The 17,199-nt window shown below is 45.8% G+C and overlaps 1 protein-coding gene across 4 annotated transcripts in view; it reads right to left on the minus strand.

The window, feature by feature from the left end:
- The window catches only part of KIF13A (kinesin family member 13A), an 836,323-nt gene that overhangs the window by 192,871 nt on the left and 626,253 nt on the right, over positions 1–17,199 (minus strand). For all 4 annotated transcript variants that reach the window (XM_078687977.1, XM_078687975.1, XM_078687976.1 and 1 more), the window contains one exon: positions 8,950–9,005. In XM_078687977.1, the coding sequence (XP_078544103.1) occupies positions 8,950–9,005 (56 nt within the window). The remainder of the gene's footprint in view (positions 1–8,949; positions 9,006–17,199) is intronic.

Consider the following 17,199-nt stretch of genomic DNA (forward strand, 5'->3'; position numbering starts at 1 on the left):
CACCAGCGGTATTAGAGGTGCTGGGGGAAAAGCGTACGCAAATCTGCCTGACCAGTTCATCCATATCGCACTGCCCTGCGACTGTGGGTGAGGGAACCTGGCGGCAAAGTGTTGGCATTTTGCGTTTTCCCTTGTGGCAAACAGGTCTATGTCTGGATGACCCCACTGCTGGAAGTTCGGGTGGAGTACTGATGGATGTATCTCCCACTCGTGCATTTGGTGGCTGTACCTGCTGAGCAGATCCGCCATCTGATGTCCTTGCCCGGGAGGTGTTCCGCCATGAGGAAGATGTTCCTCTGAATGGCCCACTTCCACATGCTCTGAGCCAGATGAGACAACTGTGGAGAGTGCGTACCTCCCTGCTTTTGAATGTAGTACATGGCTGTCATGTTGTCCGTCCGGATCAACACGACTTTGTTGCACAGATGTACTTTGAATGCCTTCATCGCCATGAAGTTTGCCATCAGTTCTAGGTGGTTGATGTGCATCTTCTTTTGCTGCGTTGTCCATAGTCCCTGCACTGTGTAGTGGAGCACATGAGCTCCCCAACCCTGGAGAGATGCGTCCGTTGTTAGTATGATCTGTGGCACAGGCTCCTGAAACGGTCGGTCCTTGCAAAGGGTGTGTGGATTCCACCAATGCAGAGAGTTGTATGCCCGACCGGTCACCAACACTATGTCTTTTACTGTCCGTGAGCCTGATTCCACTGACGTGCTAAGCACTCTTGAAGCGGACGCATATGTAGTCTCGCGTGCGGGACTATGAAGATGCAGGAGGCCATCATGCCTATCAACTGCATGAACACTCTTGCTGGAAGCGAGTGTTGCGCTCTGAATTTCTGGATGAGCGACTGAATGCTGTCGATCCTGACAGAAGTCGGCTGAGCCGTGGCCGCCAGAGTATCTATCGTCGCGCCCAGATACTGCCGCACATGGGCTGGCTGAAGGTGCGATTTGGGATCATTTAGTGAGAATCCCAGACTATGAAGAAGGTGAATGGTGTGGGACATGTTGGCGGCGCACAGCTGGGCCGACTTTGCTTGGACAAGCCAATCGTCCAGATAAGGGTAAACGTGAATGTTCCGCCTCCTGAGGTGCGCAGCCACTGTTGCTAGGCATTTGGTGAACACCCTGGGCGCCGTGGTCACTCCGAAAGGGAGTACCCTGAACTGATAATGCCGACCCTGAAGTGTGAATCTGAGGTATTTTCTGTGTGATGGATGTAGTGGAATGTGAAAGTATGCATCCTTGAGATCCAAGGTTGCGAGGAAGTCTCCCTGGTTGAGCAACGGAAGAACTTGCTGCAGCGTCAGCATGTGAAAGTGTCCTGAGAGAATATATTGGTTTAGGGGCCTGAGGTCCAGTATGGGTCTGAGGGACCCGTCCTTCTTCGGGATTAAGAAGTACAGGGAATACACTCCTGTGCCTTCTTCTTCCACTGGCACGAGCTCGATTGCCCCTTTTTGCAGCATGACAAGTACCTCCTGCTGCAATAAGTGCAAATGCTCTGTGGACATAGGATGGTGTTTTGGTGGCATGTTGGGTGGAGTGGATGTTAACTCCAGACAATAACCGAACTGGATAAGTTTCCTGATCCACCTGTCTGTGGTGATGGATTTCCAGACTGGCAGGAACTGCTAGAGTCTCCCCCTGACAGGTGTTGTGTGGTCGGGGGGGGCAGTGGCAGGGCGTCACTGTTTGGTGGTGGCGGAGGAACGGGAGTTGTTATTTCCACGGCCTCTGCCCTTGGCACTGTTGCCCCGATAGCCGCCTCTACTCTGCTTGGTGTAAGATGACTGCGCCCCACCTTTAGGGTATTGCGTTTGCTGGGATATCTGGCCTCTGGAAACACCTCTATTGCCTGAGCAACGAAAAGTACTGCCCCGAAACTGTTGGGACTGGAGAGCTCCCATGGACTTTGCAGTCTCGGTATCCTTCTTTATTTTTTCCAGTGTGGTATCCACCTCAGGACCAAATAACCTGTCAGGGTTGACGGGCTGATTGAGGATGGTGGTTTGTATCTCTGGCTTGAAACCGGAGATTCTGAGCCATGCCTGACGTCTCAACATCACACTGGTGTTAATGGCCCTGGCCGCGGTGTCCGCCACGTCCAGTGCACATTTAATAAAAGCGTTGGAGATGAGCTTCCCTTCCTGAATGAGCATTTCCGCCGCCTCTTTATACTGATCGGGTAGATGTTGTAACAGGGTCTCTAGTGTGTCATAGTGCGCCCTGTCATACCTCGCCAAGAGTGCCTGAGTGTTTGAGATACGCCAGATATTAGCTGATTGAGCCGCCACCCTCTTCCCTGATGCCTCTAGCACTTTAGATTCCTTGTCTGGGGGAGGAGCATCATCAGTGGTTTGCGAATTCGCCCTCTTCCGGGCATTAGAAACGACCAGAGAGTCTAATGGCAACTGGCCCTTGATGTAGGTAGGGTCACCAGGTGCCGGCTTATATTTTTTTTCAATTCTAGGGTTGACCACCCTGGCACGTGTGGGTTCTTTAAAGATGTCTGCTGCACGTTTGAGAACCCCTTTCAACATTGGGAGAGTTCTGACAGTCTTTTCTGCCGTTGAAAAGGTATCAAAAAGGAAGTCCACGTCAACAGGGTCAGCGTGCAGCTGGACGTCGTGGTTTTTAGCCGCCCTCTCAATGAGAGCATTAAATGCCGCAGAATCCTCAGTAGGAGATGTTTTGACATTGTACACCTGAGTGTCCGGGGCAGTTTGCGGATCTTCTGGGTCCCCTGCAGCTGCCCAAGAGTCCTGGTGATCCTCAGGATCAGTGTTGTCAGGAAAGTTATACTCTTCGTCACCACCTTCCCCAGCCTCCACATCTGAATAAGTGGGTGAGGGTGTAGCAACTCTTGGAGTCTGTGGAGCAAGTGGCTCAACCAGAACCGGGGAATCCGTAGAAGGCTTCTTGCGCTTCAAAGGAATCGTGTAGGACTCCAAAGGCTGTGTCGCCGTGATCTTTCTCTTGTAGAGGGTAAGTTTACCGGTGTCGGCGTCGATAAAGTGTTCCGACTGCTCCTCCATCAAGGGTTGTCGATGCTTCAAGCTCCCAAGCTGCGGAGAAGGCTTCGACCCTGCAGACCCTTGCACGGGCGCGTTGGCGACCGACCTTGGTGCGAAGGCCTTCGGTGCCACCTTCGGCGGCAACGTAAACAGGAGTGGCGTCGAAGACTTTGGCGTTTTGGCAGTCTTCTTCGGGGTGGAAGCATCCTTCGGATCGACCGCGGAAGCCTTGTTCTTGATGCGTTGCAGTGAGTCCGACACCTGCTTCGTAAAGGAAGCGGACGGTTTCGTCGACCCGACAGACGTCCTCGGTCCACCAGCGTGTGAAGACTCGAGCGTCGATGTCTTGGCCTTCTCGGGCCGAGGTACAGGAGCAGCTTTCTTAGGTGCGCCGTGTCCACCATCCGCGCCGACGGCTTTTGGCGCCGACGACTTCGGGTCGGCGGCCTTGACTCCCGGGGTTGGGGCCCCAGTCTTCGGGGCGACGCCCTTGATCGATTTTGGATCGACGCCCTTGACCGACTTAGGCTCGACGCCCTTGGTCGACTTCACCGGATCGACAGCCTTTTTCGGCTGCGGCTGCCCCGACATATCGGAAGACGAGGAGGCGGTCAGAGGGACAGACGTCTTCTGTTTCGTCGGCGTCTCCATCACTTTCGTCGACACCGAGGGTTTCACTTTCGGTTTCGTTTTCACCACCGGCGGCTCCGCAGAAGTGTCCATAGCCGGGCCCGTAGGCGAGGCCGTGGATCTGGGTGCAAGGTCTTGGGTAAGGCCGTGTGGCGATCCCGCGACCTGAGCCTTAGTGAGTGTTCGAACGGGGCATAGCTCTTCGCCTGAGCTATCTTCCATGGCCCCATAGGCCTCATTGTCGTCTCCTACCTCGTCGACGACTTCTTCTGCATCAAGCGCTTCGACGTCCGCGTCGTAGTCGATTTCCTCCGCTGGAGGTGAAATCTGCAGATGAACTTCTTGTTCGTCTGCTTCTTCTCTCTCGAAGATGTCCACCGGTGCCGGGGCCGAATGCTGGGCCTCCAGGCGCGCCACGCGCCGAAGTCGAATTGTCTTCTTCGATCGAAACCGGGAACAAGCCATACAGTTGGCCTCATCGTGGTCTGGCGACAGGCACTGTTGCACACCGGGTGGACGTCGATGTGGGGATACTTCGATCCACACACGGGACATTTCTTGAACGGGCTCCGTTCCATGCTGTGTCGTCGTAAGTCTTGCTGCGTTGACTGGGCCTGGAGCACCGAAGAGCCACGCGACTCCTCGGGATGTCCGACTCGGGAACTTAGCCGGAACAGAGCTGGGACCGAGCGCAAAACAATACCGACGGTAAAGGAAAAGGCCTTCAGGCCTTAAGAAAAGTCTATATCGATTCCGAACTGGAGATAACGAATATACATCCGAACCCAATGGCGGAAAAAAACTATTTGGGGATGGAGTCGATGCCCATGCGCACTGTAGTCCAGGGGAGGAGCCACCTATCTCGTGATACTTCGAAGACTCTTCCAGGACAACAATGTGCAATCATCCGGACCCAACACTAGGCGGCGAACTATGCTATAGATATGAATTCAGCAGCCCACATGCCTCGAACCATAGATTTAGCGGTAGAATATCGGAGCCCTTGGCCGTGGTAGCTTTAGACGCGGCCAAGTCATTCGATAAAGTCTGCTGGAAATATCTGTGGAAAGTGTTAGAAATAATGGGGTTTGGCCCAGTATTATCCATACCTTAAAAAACTGTGACAATGGCGCCTCTGCACGGATTCTCCTAAATGGTACATTAACATCGGCCTTTAACATACAGCAGGGAACTAGACAGGGGTGCCCTATCTCTCCACTACTGTTCAATATATATATTGAACCAATGGCCCATGCAATCAGGCTTGATGCTATTATAACTCCATTTCAGTCAGGCCTGTACAGCTCCAAGTTGGCCTTGTATGCAGACGACTTGATTTTATACACAAGTGATCCAAGTTCAGCCATCCCTCGAATCGAGGAACTGTCAGTAGAATTTGGGGCCTTATCAGGCTACGAGGTGAATAGATCCAAGACCGAGGTCATGTGTTGAAACATAGATCAATGGTATGGTACTGAGAGTCTGGAGTTTAGGTATCTGGGAATATATATTGTGAGGGAACTGCATCCAATCCCTAAGTTAAATTTGGACAGAATAACTAGGGAAATAGACCGTCTGTTTAGCAGATGGAAAAATCTTACATTGACCATACATGGAAAAGTAAATTTGGTGAAAATGGTCATTCTGCCCAAGCTCTCCTTTCTGTTTTCCACTATACCGTTATCATTTCCAAAGAAAGACCTAAGTAAGATACAGAGCAAAATAGGGAGTTTCGTGTGGGGGGGATAAAAGGGTGCGCCTGACTTGGAAGAAACTACGAAGGTTAATAAAATGTGGGTTAGCTCTCCCTGACATTGGTCTCTATGTGGTGGCATTCCAGTTCAAGAGCATACGCATGCTATTTACTAAACCAGATCACTCACCATGGGGGAGATTGCCGGGTGAATTGGTCAGAGTAGAAGGAGGTAGTGAGGCCTTTCTCTACAAATTTGGATCTCCGAGATTCTTTAAGCGGATTCGATTGAAGGTATTGAAAACAGCCCTAGAGATATGGTACAAGGTAAGGGTTAGTAGCGGGATTGGGTACTACTCAAATTTGGCCCCAGTCTGGGACTCACCTGGTACCCCGGATTGTTTAAACGACGCCTTGGCAATACCAATAAAAAGGGCAGGGATCATGATATGGAAAGAGTTAAGGGATGAGGAAGGAATACATCCATGGACGTACTTAAGGGCAAAGGTAGGGACAGGCCTATCAATATTTAAATATCTTCAATTGGTATCTTGGCATACAGCCGAAAGCGAGGAGATAAAAAGCAACGAGGAAATAGAAAGGCTAATCCAATCCACCACACCAATTAAAAAAGAAATCTCGGTATGGTATCAACAACTACTAAAGGCTGAGGATAATGGGATAGCCTCGGCAGAAGGGGTTTGGAATAATTCTTCCATGGCACCACAGGCGGAGGGCATGCTTGAATTATCTCTGAAGATATTGTACAAACATATAAAGCCTGCATGTGTGTAAAAGAATTATTTTTTCGTGGTCAATAGGCTCTACTACACTCCTTCTAAAATCGCGAAATGTGCCCCTACACCACCACCGAAATGCCCGAGATGTCAGGAAATGTTGGCAGACGATATCCACATGTTCTCCGAATGTAAAGAGCTGGAACCTTTCTGGAAAGAAGTGGGGCTAGTACTGTCGGGAGTCTTTAAGACCAGGGTTGAAGTAAACCCCTCTTTCATCATATTCGGGGATGATGGTCTATTCTATCAGACTGCCACATTCCAGGAAAATGGGCTGTTACTGTATATGATCCTACTGGCAAGGAGGGAAATATGTAGGAGATGGAAGGACAGCCTTCCTCCAGGAAGAGAGGATTGGTTAAAAGCATCTTTTAATATGGCCCGGCTGGAATACGAAAGGGCGGACGACAATCCATCTAACATCTGGCACCTTTTAATAAGGTGGGGGAGAACTGTAAGAATGATCCAGTCACTCCAATGATTACACCATGTCCCCGGTACTAAAGGGGAAGAGGTCAGGCGACCCGAGTGAAGCGTGGTCTGCTAAGTGGCCCACAGGTAGAGAATTTGGCTGTAAAAGTTCCACAAAGACTTGACACGGTGAGATGAGGAGTAACAAAAAACTAACCTCCCCCCACCCCAAAAAAAACAGTAGACTGCATCCAAGCGTGCTGACGAAGGCCTCACTGGTTACCTATGGCCCTGCACAGAAAATCTACTGTGTCAAGCCCCCTCCCATACACCTCGAACTAAGCTGCATTAGAACCACCTTGCATTGCCTGAGAAAGGATGGCACAAGCTTCATCAGGAACAATGGAAAGAACTCGGAGATCTGAATCCCCAGGGCGTGGGTATAGAGGCCCAGCGAAGCGTTGACATTCATAAACTGTAAGGCAAGACTGGTGGAAGAAAATGCCCACTTCTCAAATGTCTCGATCCTCTTAAACTCTGTATCAGAAACAGTAAAAGGGAATGCATCCAGCTTCACCTTGCAATCAATGCCTGCACTACATAGCTCTCTGGTGTAGGGTGCTGGGTGAGGAAATTCACATCCCCTGGCACAGGACTATGGCATCGGACAATCTGTCATTTGACCGGAGGCCCCGATGTGGACTTGGCCCCAGTGCCCAAGAGGGTGTCAGTGAGAACCTTAAATAACAGGTGTAGGGGCTCAGAACCAGTGAGACCAAGCTGAAGCATGTCAGTATGTATGTTTTGACCTCCAGAGTGGGGAGCTGGAGGTCAAGCACCTCTGCAGCCCTCTGCATCACATTGCAAAGGATGTGCTTATATTGCTACATGCAGTTATATATTGTGAGATTGTGTGCTGACCATTGACTCCATTTTGAATGTACAATATAATTTTGTGCTCTAGCATGGTTTCATGTTGTGCCTTTCTGCAGCTTCAGAGTGGGATGTTTTCATTTCTTGACAGCACAGAACAAAACAGCCTTGCTGGAACATAACATGTTGGATGTGCATTTAAAGGAGTGAGAGAGGAATGTACTTCTCTGTCACTCTTTCAGTGATTTTAATACTTATTTTGAATATATAAGCCATAAGTTTAATTGCTCTGTGTATATATTTCATATGTTTTCATACTGTGTATACGTGCTCTATATATTTGATTCTTTCATTTGACATCTGGGAAAGTCTCCCTTTTAGAGAGTGTTGTAATAATAAAACCCCAAGCTTCATTTTGAAACTGCCTTTTGAAGGTTCATTTGCCTCATTTTGTGGGTGCTGAGTTTGTTTTCCAAATGTTTTTTCTTGCTTCACGAGTGCCTCATCTTGGGAGTGCTGAATGTCTTTCATTTTGGAGTGTTAAGCAAGACACTGTGTAAGTACCTTCTGGTGCAGAACAGAATTCTTCCCCGGGACTACAACCAATGCAGAGTCTTTCGATGTTTAGCGACGGAAAGCTTTGTCTCATGCTCACAGACAGCCTTCGGATGCATCAAGGCATAGTTGCTGCAGGCCTTTGAGTCGTAGTAAGACCCCAGACACACTCTCATGGGGGTCTGTCACAGACATCTATTTGTAACATTTCCCGCAAGGTTTAATCTCTGTTGATTTTGGATGGGAGGGTGGGCAAAGGGGGGACATTTCTTTTGCACACTGGTAAAGACATTTCGAAAGGTTGGAAAGAACACAGTCACAAAGATACCAGGGCTAGCTGACGTTCCGGTCTACTGGTACAGAAAGAAAGGAACTAAGGTCATCGCCCATAGGTGGCGCTTATATAGGGTCCTGCGGGTCTCTTCCAAAGTGGAGCGATGTTGGCATGGAGTCACAAGGCAACTTCCTAAAGGCAGGTAGGGTACAGCTTATGATTTTCTGGATACAGCCTAACTCTTGGGGAATATCTAAAAAGTGAGGGATCTGCGGTTAGAAGTCTCTGTCAGAATCCTAATTGTTAACCCAAGGGATGATACAGTCCATTGAGAACATTTCTGTTTTGCCCACTTCTTGAACAGTATTGTAGCAAAACCAGCTATGCCCAAAAAAACTGAAATTCAGATTGGGGCTTAATACTCACATAACCAAATGTCTCTTAAGCCACTGATAAGGACCTTTCAAGATCTGGCACATTTTAAGTTCCACAACAAAGAATCTCTTCGCCTCACATCCCGACTTTACACACTGCACTTCATCATGAACAGTTCAGTTCCCCACACTTGGCCTAAATTAGTTCATATTGCATTGCAAAATACTGCACTATGCGGATCCATAGCTAGACTTCTACTACGTGTATACTTACATACACATTAAATAGCATTAGTGAAAATATTAAATTTATAACCGCTTACCATTCAGGTCAAGGAAAAGCACTGGGATGTGGGTTTCCATTCCACCAGGAGGACTCCTGAAATCAAGAACAACATGAAAAACAGTCACTAACGCTGGAGAACAGGGATTACATTACCAGACTACATGGCACTATGCAAATCCTATAAAGGTGAGGTGTTTTTCTGTTCAGTGGTTTCAAAAGGAACTCCCGCCCGCACCCAGAGGAAGGCCCACCACACAAGTATGTAGTTGCGTGAAGCAGTCCCTGCCACCTCCGGTGGAGACAGTCTGCTTCAACCAGAGCGAGGTGTTGTTGAAGGAGGGCAATGTGCACACCATGTTCTTAAGGTAGATCAGGATTTTATGCCACTTAGTTGGAGAACCCATGCCTCGAATATTCAATGTCATCAATTAATAACTATTACGTGTGTTAGCCAAAGGGCTTCCCCTTATCAAATCTATTAAGAGATCCACCCCACTTGCCATCCCCCAACAATCCCAACACAGTGCCCCTAGACAGCACAGCATAGGACAATAACAAAAAAACTGTCTTCCCAACTCCCCATCCCCAGCGCGGGACAGCAACGGCCTACCACGTAAGCAATACAACTCATAACACAACACATCTCTGCTTCAAAAACCTTACAGCAGCAAATGAAGGGGGAAAGGTGAAGCTTACTTAACATCAGCCCAAGCAGTAATTATAACTAAACCTATTCGTGACTTGTGAAGTGAAAAAAAGAAAAGAGGTAGTGATTTTATCAAATAATTTCATCTGCTGTTTGGGAGGTCACAACTGGCTGCCCAACATTTGAATCCGATTCAGAGATGTCTTCTTGGTGGTCAGAGCTACTGATGGCCTCCTTATCAGATGTCGCTACTTCAGTCAGGGATGCCGCCGCTTGCAGGGCTGCCACTCGACTCGTCCCTGTATATAAAAGCCGACTGAGTAGGCTTTTATAAAAGGCCTGCGGACTGGGGATATTTATTGACTCCTTTGAAATTTGTATCCTGCAGAAAACCTGGTGTGTGGAGTCAGTTCACAGGTCTGGTTTTACCACCTTTTTTTGTCCAGCAACTTCAGGTGGTAGTGGTCGGCCAGCAGGCAGTCTAACTATATTAGATCTCATTATTACAAGGCTTGAAATTAAATTACGAGATGTGCTGGGGGTGGGTCCCTAAGCTATGTTTTTAATATTTACAATGGCCGGGGGGCAATATTTCATTTAGCACACTCCACGCCTTATAAAATGCTATAGATTCCCTTCCACAGCATGATAAGGTAACAGCTGCCCGGTGATTTTAATGTCACCTTTGAACCCTTAGGCTTCGCACCTTATAATCTAACATAAGATGTTGTTTGGGGTGTTCCACCTGTTAGATCTGGCCCCTGTGAAGAGTTGCTCCTTGGTCCCTAACCAGCTGATGAGTTTATCCTTTCATTTTGGCCTTAGGGCCTATAATGGTAGATCTGCTTTGGGTGGTAGAGGTGTCCACACATTCAAGAGCATGCTGCTAAAGTCTCACACTGATTATATTTTTCTGTCACTGCTGTTGTGGCTCTCTCTTACAGATATGGTGGTCGTACAGTGCTTTGCTAGTGATTAGTGATCACAATGCTCTCCATTTCATCCTTAGAGGGATTAGGTCTGGTGCCCATCAGGGCTGCAGTTCTGAATCTAGGGTTGAACCACTACTCACAAACAACAAGCGGGCATTAAAATGGAAAGCAATTTTAAAGGACCCAGATAGGTGGGCCCAGATTTATGACCTGCCAGCTATTAATATGGAGGCATTAAGTGACAGTGGATAGAGAACTTCTGAAATTGTGTCTATTACCAAGCACTATGAAACGTTGTTTAGGTCACTTGAAGGCCCGCTATGCAAGGTTGGTCGCAGGGCTTCTAGGGTATACATGCATTGTGCATGGTTTAGCAATCACTGCAGGAGATTAAGAGACATCCATATTCAAAGCCTGAAAGCTGGAAATAGGCAAGTCATTCCTAGTGCTAGAAAGGATTATAAGGATGCACTCTGTCAGACTAAAATGGATTGGAAACATAAGCTGCGAGAGGACCTGGTTGTAGCCGTTAGGACAGGGTATACCAAGACTGTCTGTGGGATAGTGGCCCATGGCAACTGAAAAGCTGTTACCAGTTTTGATTACAACCTCCAACCTCAGACCTGAGTGGACCATTTCTTGAACATCTATGTGGCCAAGTGCATCTGTGGGAATAGAGAAACAGACAATGTTACTCTCTGTCCTGGTAGCAAAAGTACCCCTTTGATCTTTGAGTACAAGGATGAAGTTTATTTATTTATTTAGAGTTTTATAGAGCACGAACCAGACCTGTGAGGGTATCAGAGCGCTTTACAGGATAGATAAGAGGTAAACAAAGGACTTTGGGGGGAGGGGAGGAGATACAGTAGGATAAAAACAGGGAGATACATTGTACAAAGAGGGAGGTAGTTTCAATCCCAGGATACATGTGGAAAACCTCCAAAAAAACAGGAGGAAACATTTCATACAACAATTTCAGTGTGGGTGAGTATCATCATGGAAGCCCATGGGTAATGCCAACATAGTGGGTGGAACAGGAACACTGTTCCACCCACTATGTCACCATTATCCATGGGCTTCCTGGATGATACTCACCCACACTGAGATTGTTGTTTTAAATGTTTCCTCCTGTTTTTGGGGTTTTGTTTCCACAGGTATCCTGGGATTGAAACTGCCTGCCTCTTTGTACAATGTATCTCCCTGTTTTTATCCTACTGTATCCCCCCTCCCCCCAAAGTCCTTTGTTTACCTCTTATCTATCCTGTGAGGAAATTATGGCTCTTCCTTCACACAAAGCATTGGGTCCTGATTTTATCCCCAGGGAATTATTTAGGGCAGAACCTCTTACTTGGGCCTCATATTTCCAGCTGCTCTTCTGCTCTTTGTTGGAAGAGAGCCCGATCCCAGGGTCCCGGCAAACCACGGAGATATTACCTATTCACAATAAAGGCAATAAAGATGAAAACAGGAACTATAGGCTCATCTGCCTCATTAACTCCTCTTAGAATTTTTTCCCCATCTCATTTTGCGGCAGTTATTGGACTGGGTCATGGATAATCCCATTCTTTCAGAGTACCAGGTGGGCTTTAGAAATAGAGTCAGCACGGTGGACCAAATTCTCCGATTTTGTTCCCTTTATTGGAAAAGTGTAACGCTCGACAAAGGCCACTTATATATAGTCAATTTAAGATCAGCCTTTGATTTCATCCCTAGAGACAAGTTCTGGGAGGTTCTGAAGGAGATGGGCGTCCCTGACAGTTTTTTGTCTGTTCTAATAAGGCTTCATGCACATAATACGGCCAAGGTTTGGTGTGGTAACAATGCAGGGTCCCTTACTCCAGTGGTGGAGATGTATCATCTTAAAGTGAATAGCTCAGTATGATGCAAAACTCTGGGGACATGCTGGGTCTGTTGAACTCTATGAAATGGAGAGCAGGTTCATGAGAAGTGTCCGTAACTTCCGGAAGGATGTCCCTAGTCTTCCCCAGCTCTTAGACATGGATTTCCACCCTATTAATCACACTATCATGTCCAGACCCATTATGTATTGGCACAGACTTTGCTCTGCAGAGGAACTGGAATCCAACAGAGCTTCGATTAAGGCACTTTTAAATTCCCCTGGGTGTGAGAAGATCACCTGAGTTTGTTTATATCAAGTCCATGCTTTACGAACTAGGTATGCCCTCTCTTTGGGATCCACCAGTTACAGCGAAGTCTGTTTCCCGCTCCTTGATTAAAAATCGTTTAAAAGAGCTTTTGGGTCTGAGGGAACTGAAAAGGTTCAAAGCAGGGAGTATGACTGATTCATTTTTGGATATAAAGATCAAACCTGCTTATGAATTGATTTTCGACAATCTCCCTGATTCTACCACACTACAACTCTATTTAAAAAAGAAGGTAAGGGATCCTCCCAGTGACCAGTTTTGTGTGAAGTTGGGCAAGAAGCATTGTAGCTCGATTAAGTGCTCCTCCTGTAATCTAGCGGAAGAAACCCTCCACCGCTTTGCTTTCTTTTGCCTAGCTTGTACCAAACCACGTTACCAATGGCTAAAACCTTTGTACAGACCTTGGGGATTCCGGCAGTGAAATGATTGTGGTTGCATTAACTACGTTTTGTCATACTGCCTGGCTCTCCTGTATTTGAGGTGGCCAGTTAATGTAGCACTGATTGTTGTGTATCTATTATCGGTGCATATTTATATGTATTTCGAATCTAAGTTTTTATTCTTTTTCACATAATTCATAATCAACTTGAATGCCAAACTTTGTATCTTATATTTTATGTGCTAATGTAGTTTTGCAGCATTGACACTCTGTATGTATTGTCTGGTTTTCATCGCTATGGACTTATACTGGTGATTTTATCCAGGTTTTATTCTCAATTTTGCATTTCTAATGTACTGTGTTTTATGGATTTTCTATATCTGCAATAAACAATTTGAAAGAACGGACTGTAATGCAATCTAGGTTGGCATTTGGTAGTGTATACATTTTTCACTCACTACAAACCCCTGGAGCTCCATTGTAAGCAAACTTTTAGCTGCCCCTTAATATCAATGTCATTTATACTATTAGTATTCATAAAAAACATGTATGGGTCAAATAATATTCTTATTTCTGGATTTTGTTCACATAAATGTGAATTTCTGCATCAGTTAAGCTTGACCATTTGTGCTTTTTATTTCTCAATAATAATCTTGCTATTGAGCAAGTAATTGTGCAGTAGTTTTAGGTTTCCGTTCCATTAAAATACAGTGCATATAACATTCATGAAAAGAACCTCTGATAACATAAGACGCGTCCACAACATGCTCGCTTTGGCCGAAAGATTGCTGGGGTCCCAGGTGTTCTTTCTTGCTAACTTAGGCAAGCCATTTGACTCTGGGCGGTGGGATTACTTGTTCTCCCTTCTCACTAAGATGAACATTAGTCCTAAATAAATTAGTTCTGTAAAATTGTTATATACAGAGTTGATTGCACAAGTCCAGATAGGTGGCTCGATCTCAGACACATTTCGGGTACAACGGAGTACCCGACAGGTGTGCCCCTTATCCTTCTTGTTAGCCAATGCATCCTTGGCGTTATGGGGATTTTATTAGCCCCGGGGGTGCCTGATAGACTAGCCTTATTAAGGGATAATGGTCTCATTTTCTTAGACAAACTGCATTAGTCTGGCCCTGGAAGGTCTTCAGATTTTGAACACTTTTAGGATCAGTTCTGGACTCACTATTAATCAAAATAAGTACTCATTATACACAATCGGGTTCTCCCAGTACCCTATAAAGTGGGTGACGGATTTATAGAATATCAGGGGGCGGAGTCAATATCTGAGGGTTTATGCCACTGGTGATGTCCATAAGGCATGGGGGGAAATATCCAGCCGCAAATGGACTGGAAGAACAGAGACTTCAAGTTTTGGCTGACTTTCTCACTGTTGTTTCTGTGGAAATCAGCAATCTTTAAGATGGTGACGTTGCCTGACTGTTGTATCAATTACAGAATTTCCCTTACATGAATCCCCACACCTTTTTCGCTTGCATCAGTGCAGCTCTACATAGCTTTTTGAGGAATCAAAGTCACCTTAGGATTGCACTGTCTAAGTGTTTTACATCCACCTTTAAGGGAGGAGTGGCAACCCCAAATTTAGTATCATACTACATGGTGTTCCATCTTGGTATTCCTAATGAATGGCAGTTTGATGAGGCAGGGGACCGGGCGTTGAATCTGAAAAGGGGAAGATGAAGGAGTTGCAGATTTCACACATGCTGTATGGTGATTCAACCTCATAGCACCACCACCACAAGAGCGGTGTTCCTGGTCTGAGAGGAGAGCAACAGAGTCCTGGGGTGGTCATAGCGCCTCACTGGCGAGATACCTCTGTGGAGTTGACGCTTGCTTCGGTAGATATCTGATCTGAAGGGCTTCAGACAGATATCATTGGGATGTCCAAATGGGGATGTCATGTCTGTGGTGCCTATGAAATCATTTGCTCAACTGCAGAAGGAATAAGATCTCCATCACAGCCAATTCTTCGGATTTTTACAACTCCAGCATGCACTTACACCCTACACAACTGATCTAGAACACAGCCCACTGGAGGGCAAAATCCTGCTATTCATCTGGCAAACCACAAAATATCTGCTGTCTACCGGTCCCTGGTTGTCAACTCCCCTGAGTCATTTGCCCACTTGTGGGAGTTGTGTGAGCGAGATTTGGGGTCTCTGGTGGAAGACTACTAGAGGGAGGCTCACGCGCCTCCTCGGCATGCCGCGCGTTTATCACATTTCCGAGTCATACAGCTCAAATACCTGCACCCATGCCTACTGTACTTGTGATAGGCTTTGGAAGATGGGAGTGGTGCCCTCACTGACGTATTTACGATGCTCGCATCAACAGGGGTAAGTTCAAATATACTGTCTGGCCTTGTGAGAAAATTACCCTCATCTGGGAGAGGGTGATTGGTTGCCATGGGAAGGGGCTAGGCTTGGGACATCTATAGGACCCTAGAATTACTTCATTACACATCACAAATGGCCTAGATAGTAATAGGTACAAACCTATATTGCTGTACTTGGGCCTTGTGATTGCTAAGAGGGACAGTGCCAGATTGTGAAAGGCACTAGAGCCTCAGTCAGTGGAGATATGGCAGAAGGGGTTGGATCATTGTAGGAGCCTGGAGGGCCTGTGTACGCAGCCCGCATGTGTTCACAAAAACATTTGAAGTCCTGGAAGAACTGGTGTCTATTCTCCAACCCTGAGGTAGGCAGCCCTGCACTTTAGACTGCGAAGTAATGCTCTTGGAAACCTCCAAGGTTTAGGGTGGCATTTGCCAGGCAGTATGCATGTGGTGATGGGGATTGTGGCAGATTCAATGGATGGTTTGTATGAACTTCGTTCTGCAAGATATGTGCTAATGTTGTTTAGTAATGCAGTCATGCAATCATACCTCCTTGTTTGTACTAGAGTGACATTCAAGGAAATGGGTTATACAGAACAAACACCCTGCAGATTATGTAAAACGGGAGAAGAGAACATTATCCATTTGCTTTGCATATGTACACAATTGAGGGAAGAAAGAAGATTGGCACTTAAGTGGCATTTTAATACCCGTGAAATTCGGACTTGCAGACAAGCACTTAGACCCCAGAGGATTTGATCGAAGAGAATGCATAGAAAGGGATTCATAGTAAATATTTAGAATACGTTTTGCACCACTCAGAATTGCAATATTTTAAAATGTGAAAGTTAATTTGTACAATAAGTTTTGTGCCACTCAGAATTGCAATATTTTAAAATGTGGAATTTCTCAATTAGTATAATGACTATATTTTTAGCCTAATAATATGTTTGTACTCGAAATGTATGTGTTGTAATATGAATTATCAATTGTAAGATTTTAAATAATCAACCAATAAAAATGTGTATTATTATTAAATGGGTTATAAAAATAATCATGATAAGCAAGAGTTTTTATAAAAACAATCGTCCTACTTTTTGCATTTCTTGATGGATAACTGAACATTTTGCCAATAAGAGTGCATTCTGTACCAAACACTACCTCTTTAATCTAGATTCTCACTGAGAAAAATACTGAAACCAGAACCTGCAGCATTGTATAGAGACCACACATCTGAGACATAACTGAAAACTGTACAGAAGGAGATGGGTGTAAGGCATGGAAAATGCTTTTCCATTTCTACCACATGTCAAGAAGGAATACTGAATCATAGGCTAAACGAAAAGGATGTGGTTAGGTTTGGCCACAGATAGATATCAAATGGGGTTGGATTGCAGATCAATTCAGATCTCCGATTTCCTCATTAAGTTATTTAGTCCACTGTGATGGTGATATTCCACATTTATGGATAAAACAATGTCAGACAAGTAAAAAATAGAAAACAATAATCTGGAATTTATAAATATTATTCCAGATCATGACTTACCAATGACATTTGATCATTTACACTTAGTGCCAAAAAATAAATCTTGCCTATGATGGAGAATCTAGGATAATAATTTAGAAAGGTACCCTTATTCATGAACAGGGTTTTTTTATTTTATTAGAAAGGGCATTCTTTAAGAGCCTTTTCCCTGCTGACAACCTGCTCCCCTGTGACAATGAATGGCATTATTAAAAGCAAATCCCTTCTAGTCTATGCAACAGAAGGAAACTCATAACCATTGATACTTGTGAAATGGTGTTTGTAAA

This window comes from Lissotriton helveticus, chromosome 4_1 (assembly GCF_964261635.1).
Source record: "Lissotriton helveticus chromosome 4_1, aLisHel1.1, whole genome shotgun sequence".
Lineage (NCBI taxonomy): Eukaryota > Metazoa > Chordata > Amphibia > Caudata > Salamandridae > Lissotriton > Lissotriton helveticus.